This window comes from Urocitellus parryii, chromosome 6 (assembly GCF_045843805.1).
Source record: "Urocitellus parryii isolate mUroPar1 chromosome 6, mUroPar1.hap1, whole genome shotgun sequence".
NCBI classification, from domain to species: Eukaryota; Metazoa; Chordata; class Mammalia; order Rodentia; family Sciuridae; genus Urocitellus; species Urocitellus parryii.
Window position 1 is genome coordinate 67525937 of NC_135536.1, and position 11995 is coordinate 67537931.

The 11995-nt window shown below is 40.7% G+C and overlaps 1 protein-coding gene across 2 annotated transcripts; it reads right to left on the reverse strand.

Annotated features, from left to right (window-relative positions):
• Positions 1–5057: 5057 nt before the first annotated feature.
• Hspa2 (heat shock protein family A (Hsp70) member 2) lies at positions 5058–7836 on the reverse strand. Of its 2 annotated transcripts, none has more exons than XM_026385092.2 (2): positions 7752–7836; positions 5058–7410 (listed from the first exon to the last, which is right to left on the reverse strand). In XM_026385092.2, the coding sequence occupies exon 2, from the start codon at positions 7403–7405 to the stop codon at positions 5501–5503; it is 1905 nt and encodes a 634-aa protein (XP_026240877.1). In that variant the 5' UTR covers positions 7406–7410; positions 7752–7836; the 3' UTR covers positions 5058–5500. The 2 variants fall into 2 exon arrangements, with proteins under 2 accessions (XP_026240877.1, XP_026240878.1); XM_026385093.2 differs by lacking the exon at positions 7752–7836 and adding an exon at positions 7652–7694.
• Between the last annotated feature and the right edge of the window lie 4159 nt (positions 7837–11995).

Consider the following 11995-nt stretch of genomic DNA (forward strand, 5'->3'; position numbering starts at 1 on the left):
ATTGTGGCTAGAGATACTCTGCTGATTCCGACCCCTACCTTCCCATCTCACTACTTGGTGACAATTACTGATTATATCAGGATAAACTATAAAATAGTAATCATCTAGATCCATTCTGGTAGCTGTTCAGGTTGGCTCGATATATGGAAACCCATCTATACATTGACAGTGCTGTTTTGAGACTGAGGATAGGCTTGCTTACTACCAGATGACTACCTTGAAAGGACAAGAGAAATATTCCAGATGCCAAAAGTCTTGTTTTTCAAACAATGTATATAACTTGAGGTGGGGAAAACAGGGAGAAAAAAATGAAGAAAAGCTCCCCGGAAAGTCTAAGAAATCTGGATGGAATCTGGATGGAATTCAGTCATTTCACAATCATACTCAGAGTGTGGTCATTAAACTCTTCAAATTGCTCCCCCAAATGTGTGAAGTTTTAATGAAAAACCAAAGATCTTATATACCATACTATAATGTAACTCCTAAGGGAAAAAATGTTATTGACAGAGAATAAAATTATGGTATTTTCAGGTAAATGGGTAGAGTTGGAGAATATCATGCTAAGCAAAGTAAGCCAATCCCCCCAAAACAAAGACAGAATGGTCTCTCTGATAAGTGGATGGTGATCCATAATGGGGAGGGGGGAGGCATGGGGAAAATGGAGGAACTTTGATTGGGCAAAGGGGAGGGAGAGTAGGAAGGGTGCATTCGGGCAGGAAAGAGGGTAGAATGAGATGGTCGTCATTACCCTAGGTACATTTTGACTGCACATATGGTGTAATGCTACATCATGTACAACCAGAGAAATGAAAAGTTGTGCTGCAATTGTGTACAATGAATCAAAATGCATTCTGTTGTCATATATACCAAATTAAGATAAATTAACAAAAAAAGAAAAATTATTTCCAGTACAAAAGGCATTTAAATAAATCTATACATAATTTGAATGCTAAAAAATAAGTTATTGAGAACTCAAAATATCTACACAAGTTATTTCACATGTTCTAGAAGAACAATGTTTAAAGAGAAACTTCAGTAACTCTGATGGACCATCTTAGAATTCTCTATCACTTTACCTAAGAATTCTTTTTAGGTTTTTATTTTTAAAATAGCACTAGAAATTTACAACCTACACTAGAAATGTATTTATTTAAAGAAAAACAATTTGTGACCTTTAAAGTAGAAATATAAAGATGACTTATAAATAGCTAATAATTCCAAGTGCCCTACAAGACTTTTTTTTTTTTTTTTTGCCTAATTAAGGGAAAAAAGTTATACTCCTCAAAGTATAACTAAGAGCATATAACACAGAAGTAAGCTGTTGGTCTCAAACTTTAGGCTCAAGATATTAACTGAATACAGTGTATGCTTATACTATGACAAAGTCATAAGGACAGACTTACATAGTTATAATTCTACCTTAAAAATTAATTTTCCATAAAAGAAAATGGCAATACCAAATTCTGAATAACACCACTTTGGGTTTCTTATTTCCCTACCCATCAATTCACAAACAACCTGATCTACAATGAAAGGGGTCAAGGAAAGGGCCTATGACTTCTTGATTTGTTCTAAGGGAAATATAACATTAAGTATCACACTATACAATTTTAAAAATGCTAAACCCCTAAAATATTTCCATTCCAAGAGTCATATCAAAAATAAAAACTGGGGGCTGGGGCTGAGGCTCAGCGGTAGAGCACTTGTCTAGCATTTGCCGCAAGGCCTTGGGTTAAAATAAAGATATTGTGTTAACTACAACTAAAAAAAAATATTTAAAAAAATAAAAACTGGTCTGGAGTTGTATGGTGCAGTGGTAGAGCACTTGCCTAACACGTGTGAGGCACTAGTTTCAATTCTTAGCACTACATAAAAAAATATATTGTGTCCATCTACAACTAAAAATATTTTTTTAAAAACTGCACTCTTTCTGAAGATCAATAATTTTTCTCCAAGGAACAAAATTCTGCCTCTAATTTCTAATTCTGTAATGCAAAACAGTTTACTCACATTATTATAAACTATATATAAATTCTCTTATTGTCTTGTGGCATATGATTTTTTAAAAAATTCTAGTATTCAAAAATCAAGGGAATATGTCTCTCAACAATTTTTTTTTTTTTTTGTACTGGGGATTGAACTCAGGGGTACTCTTGAGTACCACTGAACCACATCCCCAGCCCTATTTTGTATTTTATTTAGAGACATGTCCTCACTGAATTGCTTCGTGCCTTGCCTTTTGCTGAGGCTGGCTTTAAACTTACCATCCTCCTGTCTCAGCCTCCCAGCCATTAGGGATGACAGGCACGTGCCACCAAGCCCACCTCTCAACACAATTTTTATAAACTATATTCAATTTAAAGTAGCATTTCTTATAGGCCCCATTTAGCTTCATAAAAAGACTTTTGATTTCATCCAGAGAGAGCCACTGTATTCCTGGTTAATACATAATACCAATAATTAAATTATCATTTAAAATCTCTGACATACTGAACAGGTGGTGTATTAAATATCCTATTTATGCATGTAAGTTTAAAGATGTCAATAGCATTAGTATCTCCTAATGTACCAGTTTTAATGCCTTTCCATTGACTAGTTACTGTACAAAACAAAGTGAGATTGTTTTTGAAATTTCACACATCTCAAATTCTGTAAATAATCTGTTGTGTCTCATTGTAACAGATGTCTAGATTTATCACCTTAAAACAGGGACAACCTTTAATCATACATTCAGGTAAGAATGTAAGTGCCTGGAGAAATATATCTTTCCAGTCTCTTAGCATCTATATATAGTACATTTGCTTTAATCCTGATCAGTAGTCTCTACTGTAATTTACTACTTTTGAGTTCAAGTGATGTTAATGATTCCTTAAACTGTAATTTAGCCCTATCCTAACTTCAAGTACTTTTTCCACTGTTATTTGACTATGGCTGACCTTATATCTTCTAAGGAGTTCCCAGGAGTTCTTGGGTTACCAGTTTCAACTAACTCCTGGGAAACACTAAATGGCCACTTTGGTGCCTTTATCTTAGTAATATTTGAATTCAGGTAAATTTGAGAAGAATTAAATTTAAAAACACTCAAGGCAGCTAAAAGTTGTATAAATTACTTTTTAAAACAACAGAAAATAAAGTATCTAATACACTAAGGTTAGGACAATAGCTGGTTGCAGGAGGCCAGGCCATATGATCAAGGACTACCAAAGGTCAGTTTAAGACTTTAGAAACTAATTTCTATGATGAGATTTAAAATAGTCATACTAATACCAAATTGCACTTAAAGATATTATTTTTTGAAGTCAGAATAAAAGATCAATACTTTCAGCAAAGAACTGGAAAAGGGCAATAGTATGAGTATTAACTTGGTAAAACTCACGTAAAAAACTCATTTTAGGGCTGGGGATATAGCTCAATTGGTAGAGTGCTTGCCTTGCATGCACAAGGTCCTGGGTTCAATCCCCAACACCAAAAAAAAAAAAAAAAAAAAAAAAAAGTCACTTTAAAGCCACTGTTCACCTGATTCTGTCAGTACTATTTTGTCAAACATTTACGTGATGCTGTGTGTAGACAAAGAAACACCCATTGCCAAAAACTTTCCACCACTATAACACTAACACTAATAAACCCAAGTTACCATCAGCTTTTCTAATAATCACCTCTAAATTTCTTAAGAAGTATTCTGAAGTAATTTCACAATTGCCTATTTATCTTCTTCTCTCTCCCCTGACCCAAGTGAGACTAAAGTAAAAAATTAGCTGCATGTAAGGGTCAACTATTGTATGAGAAGCCCTAAATTATTACTCATACTATTATTCCAAAAATTAATCTCTTCATGGCCCCAAAGGGTCTGCTGCTAGATTGAAAATAAAGTTTTTATAATTCATAATTTATATAATTTATAATCCAATTATCTTTGAACAACATGAGGAAAATCTTTTCACTTGGAAAGAGATAAAAGGACATTTATACAGTGAAAACATCGGGTTAAAACTATGAATTTTTTCCAATAAGGTTTACTGAATTTCTCCTAAATTCCCTTTAAAGGAAATGAGAATAAAGCAGAAGTGTCATTCCATTTAAAAAAATAATAAAAATCACCTTCTCCCAAGGATGTGGATTTCCAAAGGGTTTGAAATATTCTATTTGTAACAATCTCAAATCAGAAAGATAAATGGTCATGTTGTATATTAACAATATACAGTACTATCTTGTAGTTTGCCTTTTAAAAAAGAAGTTTATGGGTTGAGGCTGTGGCTTGGAGGTAGAGTGCTCGCCTACCATGTGTGAGGCACTGGGTTTGATCCCCAGCACCACATACAAATAAAATATATTGTGTCCACCTATAACTAAAAAATAAATATTAAAAAAGAAGTTTATTATAGTGATTTGTGAGGCAAGTACTGCAAAAACATTATGAGCTTCAAATGGGAGAGGGGCCTATATATCATCTTCCCCTATCTCCCAATAGTTATAACTGCTGGAAACATGTTCTTATATAATTTTCCACAAACTCAGAAGTTGAGCTGTTTTGCTAGAAAATTAAAAGTTAAAACAAATTTGACTTGATTTGTACTTAAATGTTGAGTCACTTTTAAACTTTAAAGCAGGCAAGCTTTAAAGTGATTTACAGGCACCTGTATGTCACAAAATACAACTTTTTTCTATACTACCTTTGACTATTATGAGAAGATAACTTCTGCCTCCACTAGGTTAAAAAAAATCAATCATTTTTATACTTAACCCCAAAATATAGCTTGTATTTTCCTTAAATAGTCAAGTGGATTTTCAGTAGAACACTTAAACCAGGTCTTAGGAGCCTGGGTATACTAGAAGACCCCAGTCAGGTTAAAAAGGGAGAAGAAAAGTTTACCCAGATTCTTCTCCCCTTAAGTTGTTGATAATTCAAGGCGGGAACTTCATCTGAGAATTAGAGAAGATTGGATTAGATAAATTTCACATCACACTAACATTTTAAAAACCAACATGAATAAAACATGGGAAGGAGGCAAAATTGAAAAACTCCAAGACAATAAGTTTGAGATCAATTTCAGCTTTACTTGAAATTTGCATTTATTTGCAAAATATACCTGTCCTTAAGATCACTGTGATGCTTAGTCTTAAAGTAGTACATAAAAATAAACAATTTTAAGCATTTATGTATTTTGTTACTAAGCTTCCATAGGACAGGTGTGCAAAGGCCAGGTTTCCCATCTCAAACAAATCTCCATGCACAAACTAAACCAAAAAATGCTCAAATCAGCAATGACACAAATGCATTAAAGAGAAACCGCAAATCTTTTTTTCCTCAAAATTAAACTTTAGAACTAACCTTTTATAGTTAAACTAAGTTGTTGTACCTTTCCTTTCATATGCATACACCAGGCTAAAGACTTTCAACAATAGATTTCATACTTGGCACAAGGACATTTCAAAGAAACCAAAACAAAAGGGGGAAAAAAAGAGAAAGGAAAAGAGATTTACGCTGATTTAAGTGCAAGCCTTAGTCCACTTCCTCAATAGTAGGTCCCCCGGACGCTCCAGAACCGCCGCCAGGACCTCCTTGGTAAAGTTTGCTGATGATGGGGTTGCACACTCTTTCAAGCTCTTTCTGCTTGTGTTCATACTCGTCTTTTTCTGCCATCTGGTTTCGGTCAAGCCAGTTGATCACCTCCTGACACTTGTCGAGGATCTTGTTTTTGTCCTGCTCGCTAATCTTGCCTCTCAGTTTCTCGTCTTCCACCGTCTGCTTGATGTTGTAGGTATAGGACTCCACCGCATTTTTGGCTGCGACCCGATCGCGATTAGCTTCATCTTCCGACTTGTACCGCTCCGCCTCTTGAACCATCCGGTCAATGTCATCCTTGCTCAGACGACCCTTGTCGTTGGTAATGGTGATTTTGTTTTCCTTACCAGTGCTCTTGTCAGCAGCGGTGACGTTGAGGATGCCGTTGGCATCAATGTCGAAGGTGACCTCGATCTGGGGGACCCCACGGGGTGCCGGGGGAATCCCAGTCAGGTCGAACTTGCCTAGCAGGTTGTTGTCCTTGGTCATGGCCCGTTCGCCTTCGTACACTTGCACCAGCACGCTGCTCTGGTTGTCTGAGTAGGTGGTGAAGGTCTGCGTCTGCTTGGTGGGGATCGTGGTGTTCCTCTTGATGAGCGGGGTCATGACGCCGCCAGCCGTCTCGATGCCCAGCGACAACGGAGTCACGTCTAGTAGTAGCAGGTCCTGCACGTTCTCCGACTTGTCTCCGATGAGGATGGCCGCCTGCACTGCGGCGCCGTAGGCCACCGCCTCGTCGGGGTTGATGCTCTTGTTCAACTCTTTCCCATTGAAGAAATCTTGCAGCAGCTTCTGGATCTTGGGGATACGGGTAGAACCACCCACCAGCACAATCTCCTGGATCTGGCCCTTGTCCAGTTTGGCGTCGCGCAGCGCCTTCTCCACCGGCTCCAGGGTCCCGCGGAAGAGGTCCGCGTTGAGCTCCTCGAAGCGGGCGCGGGTGATGGACGTGTAGAAATCCACGCCCTCATACAGCGAGTCGATCTCGATGCTCGCCTGTGTGGACGAGCTCAGCGTGCGCTTGGCGCGCTCGCAGGCAGTGCGCAGCCGCCGCACCGCGCGCTTGTTGGGCCCAATGTCCTTCTTGTGCTTGCGCTTGAACTCTTCTGCCAGGTGGCTGACCATACGGTTGTCGAAGTCCTCGCCGCCCAGGTGGGTGTCACCGGCCGTGGACTTCACCTCAAAGATGCCATCCTCGATGGTCAGGATGGACACGTCGAAGGTGCCGCCGCCCAGGTCAAAGATGAGCACGTTCTTCTCACCACCGGCGCAGCCTTTCTTGTCCAGGCCGTAAGCTATGGCAGCCGCCGTGGGCTCGTTGATGATGCGCAGCACGTTGAGGCCCGTGATAGTGCCCGCGTCCTTAGTGGCCTGGCGCTGCGAGTCGTTGAAATAGGCGGGGACCGTGATGACCGCGCTCTGCACCTTGCCCCCCAGGTAGGCTTCGGCGATCTCCTTCATCTTAGTGAGGACCATGGAGGAGATCTCCTCGGGGAAGAAGGTCTTCATCTCCCCCTTGTACTCCACCTGCACCTTGGGCTTCCCTCCCTCGCTCACCACCCGGAACGGCCAGTGTTTCATGTCCGACTGCACCGTGGCGTCCTCGAACTTGCGACCGATCAGCCTCTTGGCATCGAAGATGGTGTTAGTGGGGTTCATGGCCACTTGGTTCTTGGCGGCGTCGCCGATGAGGCGCTCGGTGTCCGTGAAGGCCACGTAGCTGGGGGTGGTGCGGTTGCCCTGGTCATTGGCGATGATTTCCACTTTGCCGTGTTGGAAGACCCCCACGCAGGAGTAGGTGGTGCCCAGGTCGATGCCGATAGCCGGGCCGCGGGCGGACATCCTGACTGAAAGATAAACGAGCGATGTGAGGACGAGAAAACCAGGGAGAGGCAGTCCGCGGCGGCGTCAACTAACGGTCACCTCGCACGACTCTCCGCGAGCGCAACCAGTCTCCCCGCTCCCCCCTCCGGGTTCCCCGCTCTTATAGCCGCCTTCTGGAAACTCCCAGAGCCAATCCGCTCCGGGGACCGCCCGCACAAACTCTTCCAGCCCAGCCACAGGCTTGCCTGGGTCGGAGTGACCGACCTGAAGCCCAACAGATGTCTAGTTGGGTGAGGGGCGGGACCCCGACCCTCGCTAGAAGACCCGAGGATGGCCGTTATGCAAATGAGGCTCCTCCCAGTACCTCCAGCTGCTTGGGGGCGTTAGGCTCGTGCCCTGGCCCCCCCGGCCCCCCGCCCCCGCCAGGTGTACGCGCTTTTTCCGCGGTCTTGGCTTTCCAGAAGCGGGATTCGTCGATGCGCAAAGGATTGGCAGGGCACGCGGCCAGTGAGCAGCGCGGACTCCTCAGTGAGGGCGGGGAAGGAAGGGTTGAGGCGTGGCGCCGGGAGGAGGTGCGGAAGGGGAGCGGGGTGTGGGGATTATTTATTGGTCCCGAGGCCGCAAGTGGTTTTAGTGCCAGGTGTCCAGACTGACCTAGCACGAGGAAGAAGGGGAATTCATTTTGAGTTGGTGGTACCAAATAAATACGGCCCAAACCGGCCCGTTTGGCCCAAGCTGAGGGGATTCCGGTCTCTGCATGGCAGGGGGTGGGGGAGGCTCCCCTGGACGGAGACAAAAATGAGGTTCTTTTGAGTCGTTGGCCAGCGACTTGAAATTTTATAGAGCGTGTTTCGTTGCAGCTCCTTGTGGCTGTGAAGCACTCGGTGAAAGCTGCGTGGCGCGGGGGAGGGCGAGCCCGGGAAGGCCAGCCGTTTTCCTCGCTGCGCGCGGGCGGTTTGCTGGGGCGAGACTGGAGCGTCGTCAGCCCGCCTCCCAGGAGCCTAGGGTTGCACTTTCTCGACCAAGCTTTTATGGTTCCTTGCTCGTCCTGTCGCTGTAAACCTCCAGGTTTCCCCTTCCTGTTCTCTGCACTGTTTCCCTCATTTTCAGCTTCAAGTGCTTTGTCCATCGTTTTGAGTCCTTTAGGGGAAAATCAACAAATTCACGAAACCCCGCACGATCCCCGCATCCCTGGCGTTCGCACACTCTGCAGGGTTTATGTCTGAGCCCAGGGAGATAATTTTCTTTACCTGTGATGAAGTTACAGGTAACTTCAGGTGAAGGTAGATGAAAAAGTTCACGGTCCGTGGGTGTTCAACAGGAACGTGGGGATAGCTCAGGGAAGCACTGCCCGGCCCCAGGTGACTGGAGCAGAAGCTGAATCCTGGAGTGGAGAGCGCTAGCTTCTCGGGTGGGCGGGGGCGGAGAGGGAAAGTGAGGACGATGATTCCTACTTTTAACAGGTACCTACTGTGGAGAGGAAAAAGACAAACGGCCCCCCATATGGGGTTGATAGTCTGATAAGGAAGTAACACAACTGGAGAAAAGTGCTGGAAAAAGGGTGCTGTGAGAACCCAGAACGATGAGTGAGACTGGTGTTGGTGAGGGCTTCCTGGAGAGGCCACATGCCCTAGCCAGGTGCTGAAGTTTGCCAGCAGAGTTGGAAAGGCAACGATGAGACCAGTATATGAGCTTTGTCCGGGAAGCTTACTGTTACTAGAAGGAGAGGGGTACAGACAAGAAAATCTCTACAGCTGGGCAGGATACTTTTAGGAGTCTTGTGCCCTGGTCTTTCCTGGGGTTACAGGAGAGGGGAGCCATCCTTTGAAGCTGGCTAAATGCTGGTGTAGCCTGGAAAAAAGTTGCGTAAGACAGTGTGGGAGAAGAATTTTGGCCTGAGAAACACAAAAGCTATTTATATCTAAAAGGTAACGTTGACAGAATTCTATAAAATCAAATCAATGAACACCTAAAGGTTTTTTTATTTAGTCATGTATGTAATTCCCAGTTTTTAATATGAATTTGTTAATCTCACTGGTCAAGCAGTACTGGTTTTAACCATCATACCCATATTCTTTTCCATGAAAGCAGTTGAAAAAAAAATAGAAATAGGAAAACATTTAGAGAAAATATTAGGAAAACGAGGGGAAAAAATCAAAACATTCTAATTGAAGCTGATATAAGTTGTGAGTACAGATTTTTTGGTTTTATTCTTGGAAATTCTTGTTTTTTATTTTTATTTTTATTTTTTTTAAGATAAGAGGGAATTAGTGGCCTGGAAAGAAATACTAATCAATTCTTTGTAGAACTGATGAAATAATGTGATTTGGCACTAGGGTCCTACCTACATTTGAAAGAACCTGATGAGAAGCACAAGCTCTTCCTATTTCTTGTACTCACACGTTTACTTAAAGCAAAGCAGGACTGCAAAAAAACAAGCAGGCCCAGAGATCTCCCACACAAAGGCTAAAATTAGAGTTTCAAAAGGAGAGGTTCTTTTGCTCAGTAACTATGTTTTACCTCTGTGCACAGTTATAATAAAGAAATATTGTTATCTAATGACCACATTCATCTTAAACACAACTTTCTAAACCAGAGTAGCAATTATAACCATACTTTGATTAGCTATAACTAGATATTTTTTCTCTAGTTTTTTACCTGGTAAATTGATTTTCAAATGTTTTATAGTTTATATGGCATCCTGAACTTTTCCCAAAATGATACAGTATCTGCCTGTTGATTTTATATGGAAGACATTTTTGCATTCATAGACTATTTTTAGCACATACTGATTATTCTTGGAATTTTTATATTTTCCTTATTTGTATTGGTTTTTTAAAAATCTTATTTTTCTTTTTGATAATTGATTCAGAATTTTAAAAACTCTTAAAAATTATCAGATTTGCAAATTTATGATCAAATAATATTCATCCTTGCCATTAATGGTGTAGCAAAACAGATAAGCCCTACCAGCGAGGATGTCAGATATTACAGTCTTTCTGAAGGCTATGTGACAACTTTTTTTCTTAAATACGACCATACTTTTCATTTAATATTACTTTTTATGGCTTTGCCCTAAGGAAATAATAGAAAATGCAGGTTTTATTATTTAAGTTAGCAACATAAATAAAAGGAAATGACTTAAATAGATAACAAGAGAGTGATTATGTAAATTATAGAACATGCATATGATGAATTATTATACAGCCATAAAATTGTTAACAAGGTTTTTAATGTTACACAAAATTATTCTTGATATAAGTGAAAAAAGAGGTTGCAAAACTTTTTTATCTTTTTATCCTACACAGTAATTTACTAGCTCAATATTTTGTTTCTGGCTAGTTTTTGTTTTGGTTTATTTTGGTTGCTGAGGATCAAACCCAAGGTTTTCGCATGTAAAGCACAGATACTACCTTAGAGCTACATTCCTAGCCCTCTTCCTGTTTGTTAGAAGGGACCTGCAGCACATCATTTAACCTGAATCTTGTAGATAATAACTTCATTTTTCTCCTGTCTTAGAAAAAGATCTTCTGATTACCTCTCCTATTTCTATTTCAAAAGTTGAAGACAACTTTGCTGTCTGAAAATATTTGTACTAGAGATACAAAGATGAAGAAAATGAGGCCTAAAACTATGTACATGCCCAAGTAGATTGAAAAGAATAAATTTTCCCAGAATTACTATGAGAGAAAAAACTTGTGTATTTTCCAGCAACCCTTCTCAATCCTTAATCCCCACCCACTCACAATCTTCCTAAAGATTGTGGATTGTTTTGAGGAGGTAATGGTGGCAGGAAAAAGAAAGAGTAACATCCTATAATTTGAGGACCTTTGAGCAAACTGGAGTTCAGCTAATGATTATATTTAAGATCTTTATAAATACTGCCATCTTATAATCCTTTGAAATTGTCCTTTCTTGAAATAATTGTTCAATGACCTGTTGCTTCAGGAAAAAAAAATTGCCATTTGTTTAAGTCTTAAAAAATCCAGTCTTTTAGTTACAGTTAAATTGTAGATACACAATAAGCTGGTGTAGGAAACAACTGTGTCTGGTATGGAAGAACTGAACCTGGAAGAAATCATTCTGTGACAGTAGGGGACAAATGTTCCTCTTCCAGTTTTGAGGGCTAATTTTAAGGTTGAGGAATAGTCTTGAAACAATCCAGGAAAAGGGAGACTATTCTCCTGTACTTGGGGAATCAGACTCAATATGCCATTATTTTTAATACTTATTAAAATCTTTGAACATAAACAGAATTAATTGCTGGCAAAGAAGTCATTTTTCTGAATAGTAAATTATGTTTGCTATTTTGAGAAAGAAATTAACACTCTGAAAGGACTTTGTCAGTGGATTTTTTTTTTTTTTTTTAGTTGTAGATGGACACAATACCTTTATTTTATTTATTTTATTTTTATGTGGTGCCGGGATTGAACCCAGTGCTTAATGCATGCTAGGCAAGCGCTCTGTTGCTGAGCCATAACTCTGGCCCCTGTCAGTGGATTTTTTTTATAAAATATTCTTTTTATATTATGAGGAAACCCAATTTGTTGTCATCTGTGTTTGCCATGAAACAACATTTTTCAATCATTATTCTATATTCAAAGAAAC

What these genes read in the sequence shown, in the direction of transcription:
- Hspa2 (XM_026385092.2), bottom strand. Translation starts at nt 7,405, where the DNA reads ATGTCCGCCCGCGGCCCGGCTATCGGCATCGACCTGGGCACCACCTAC.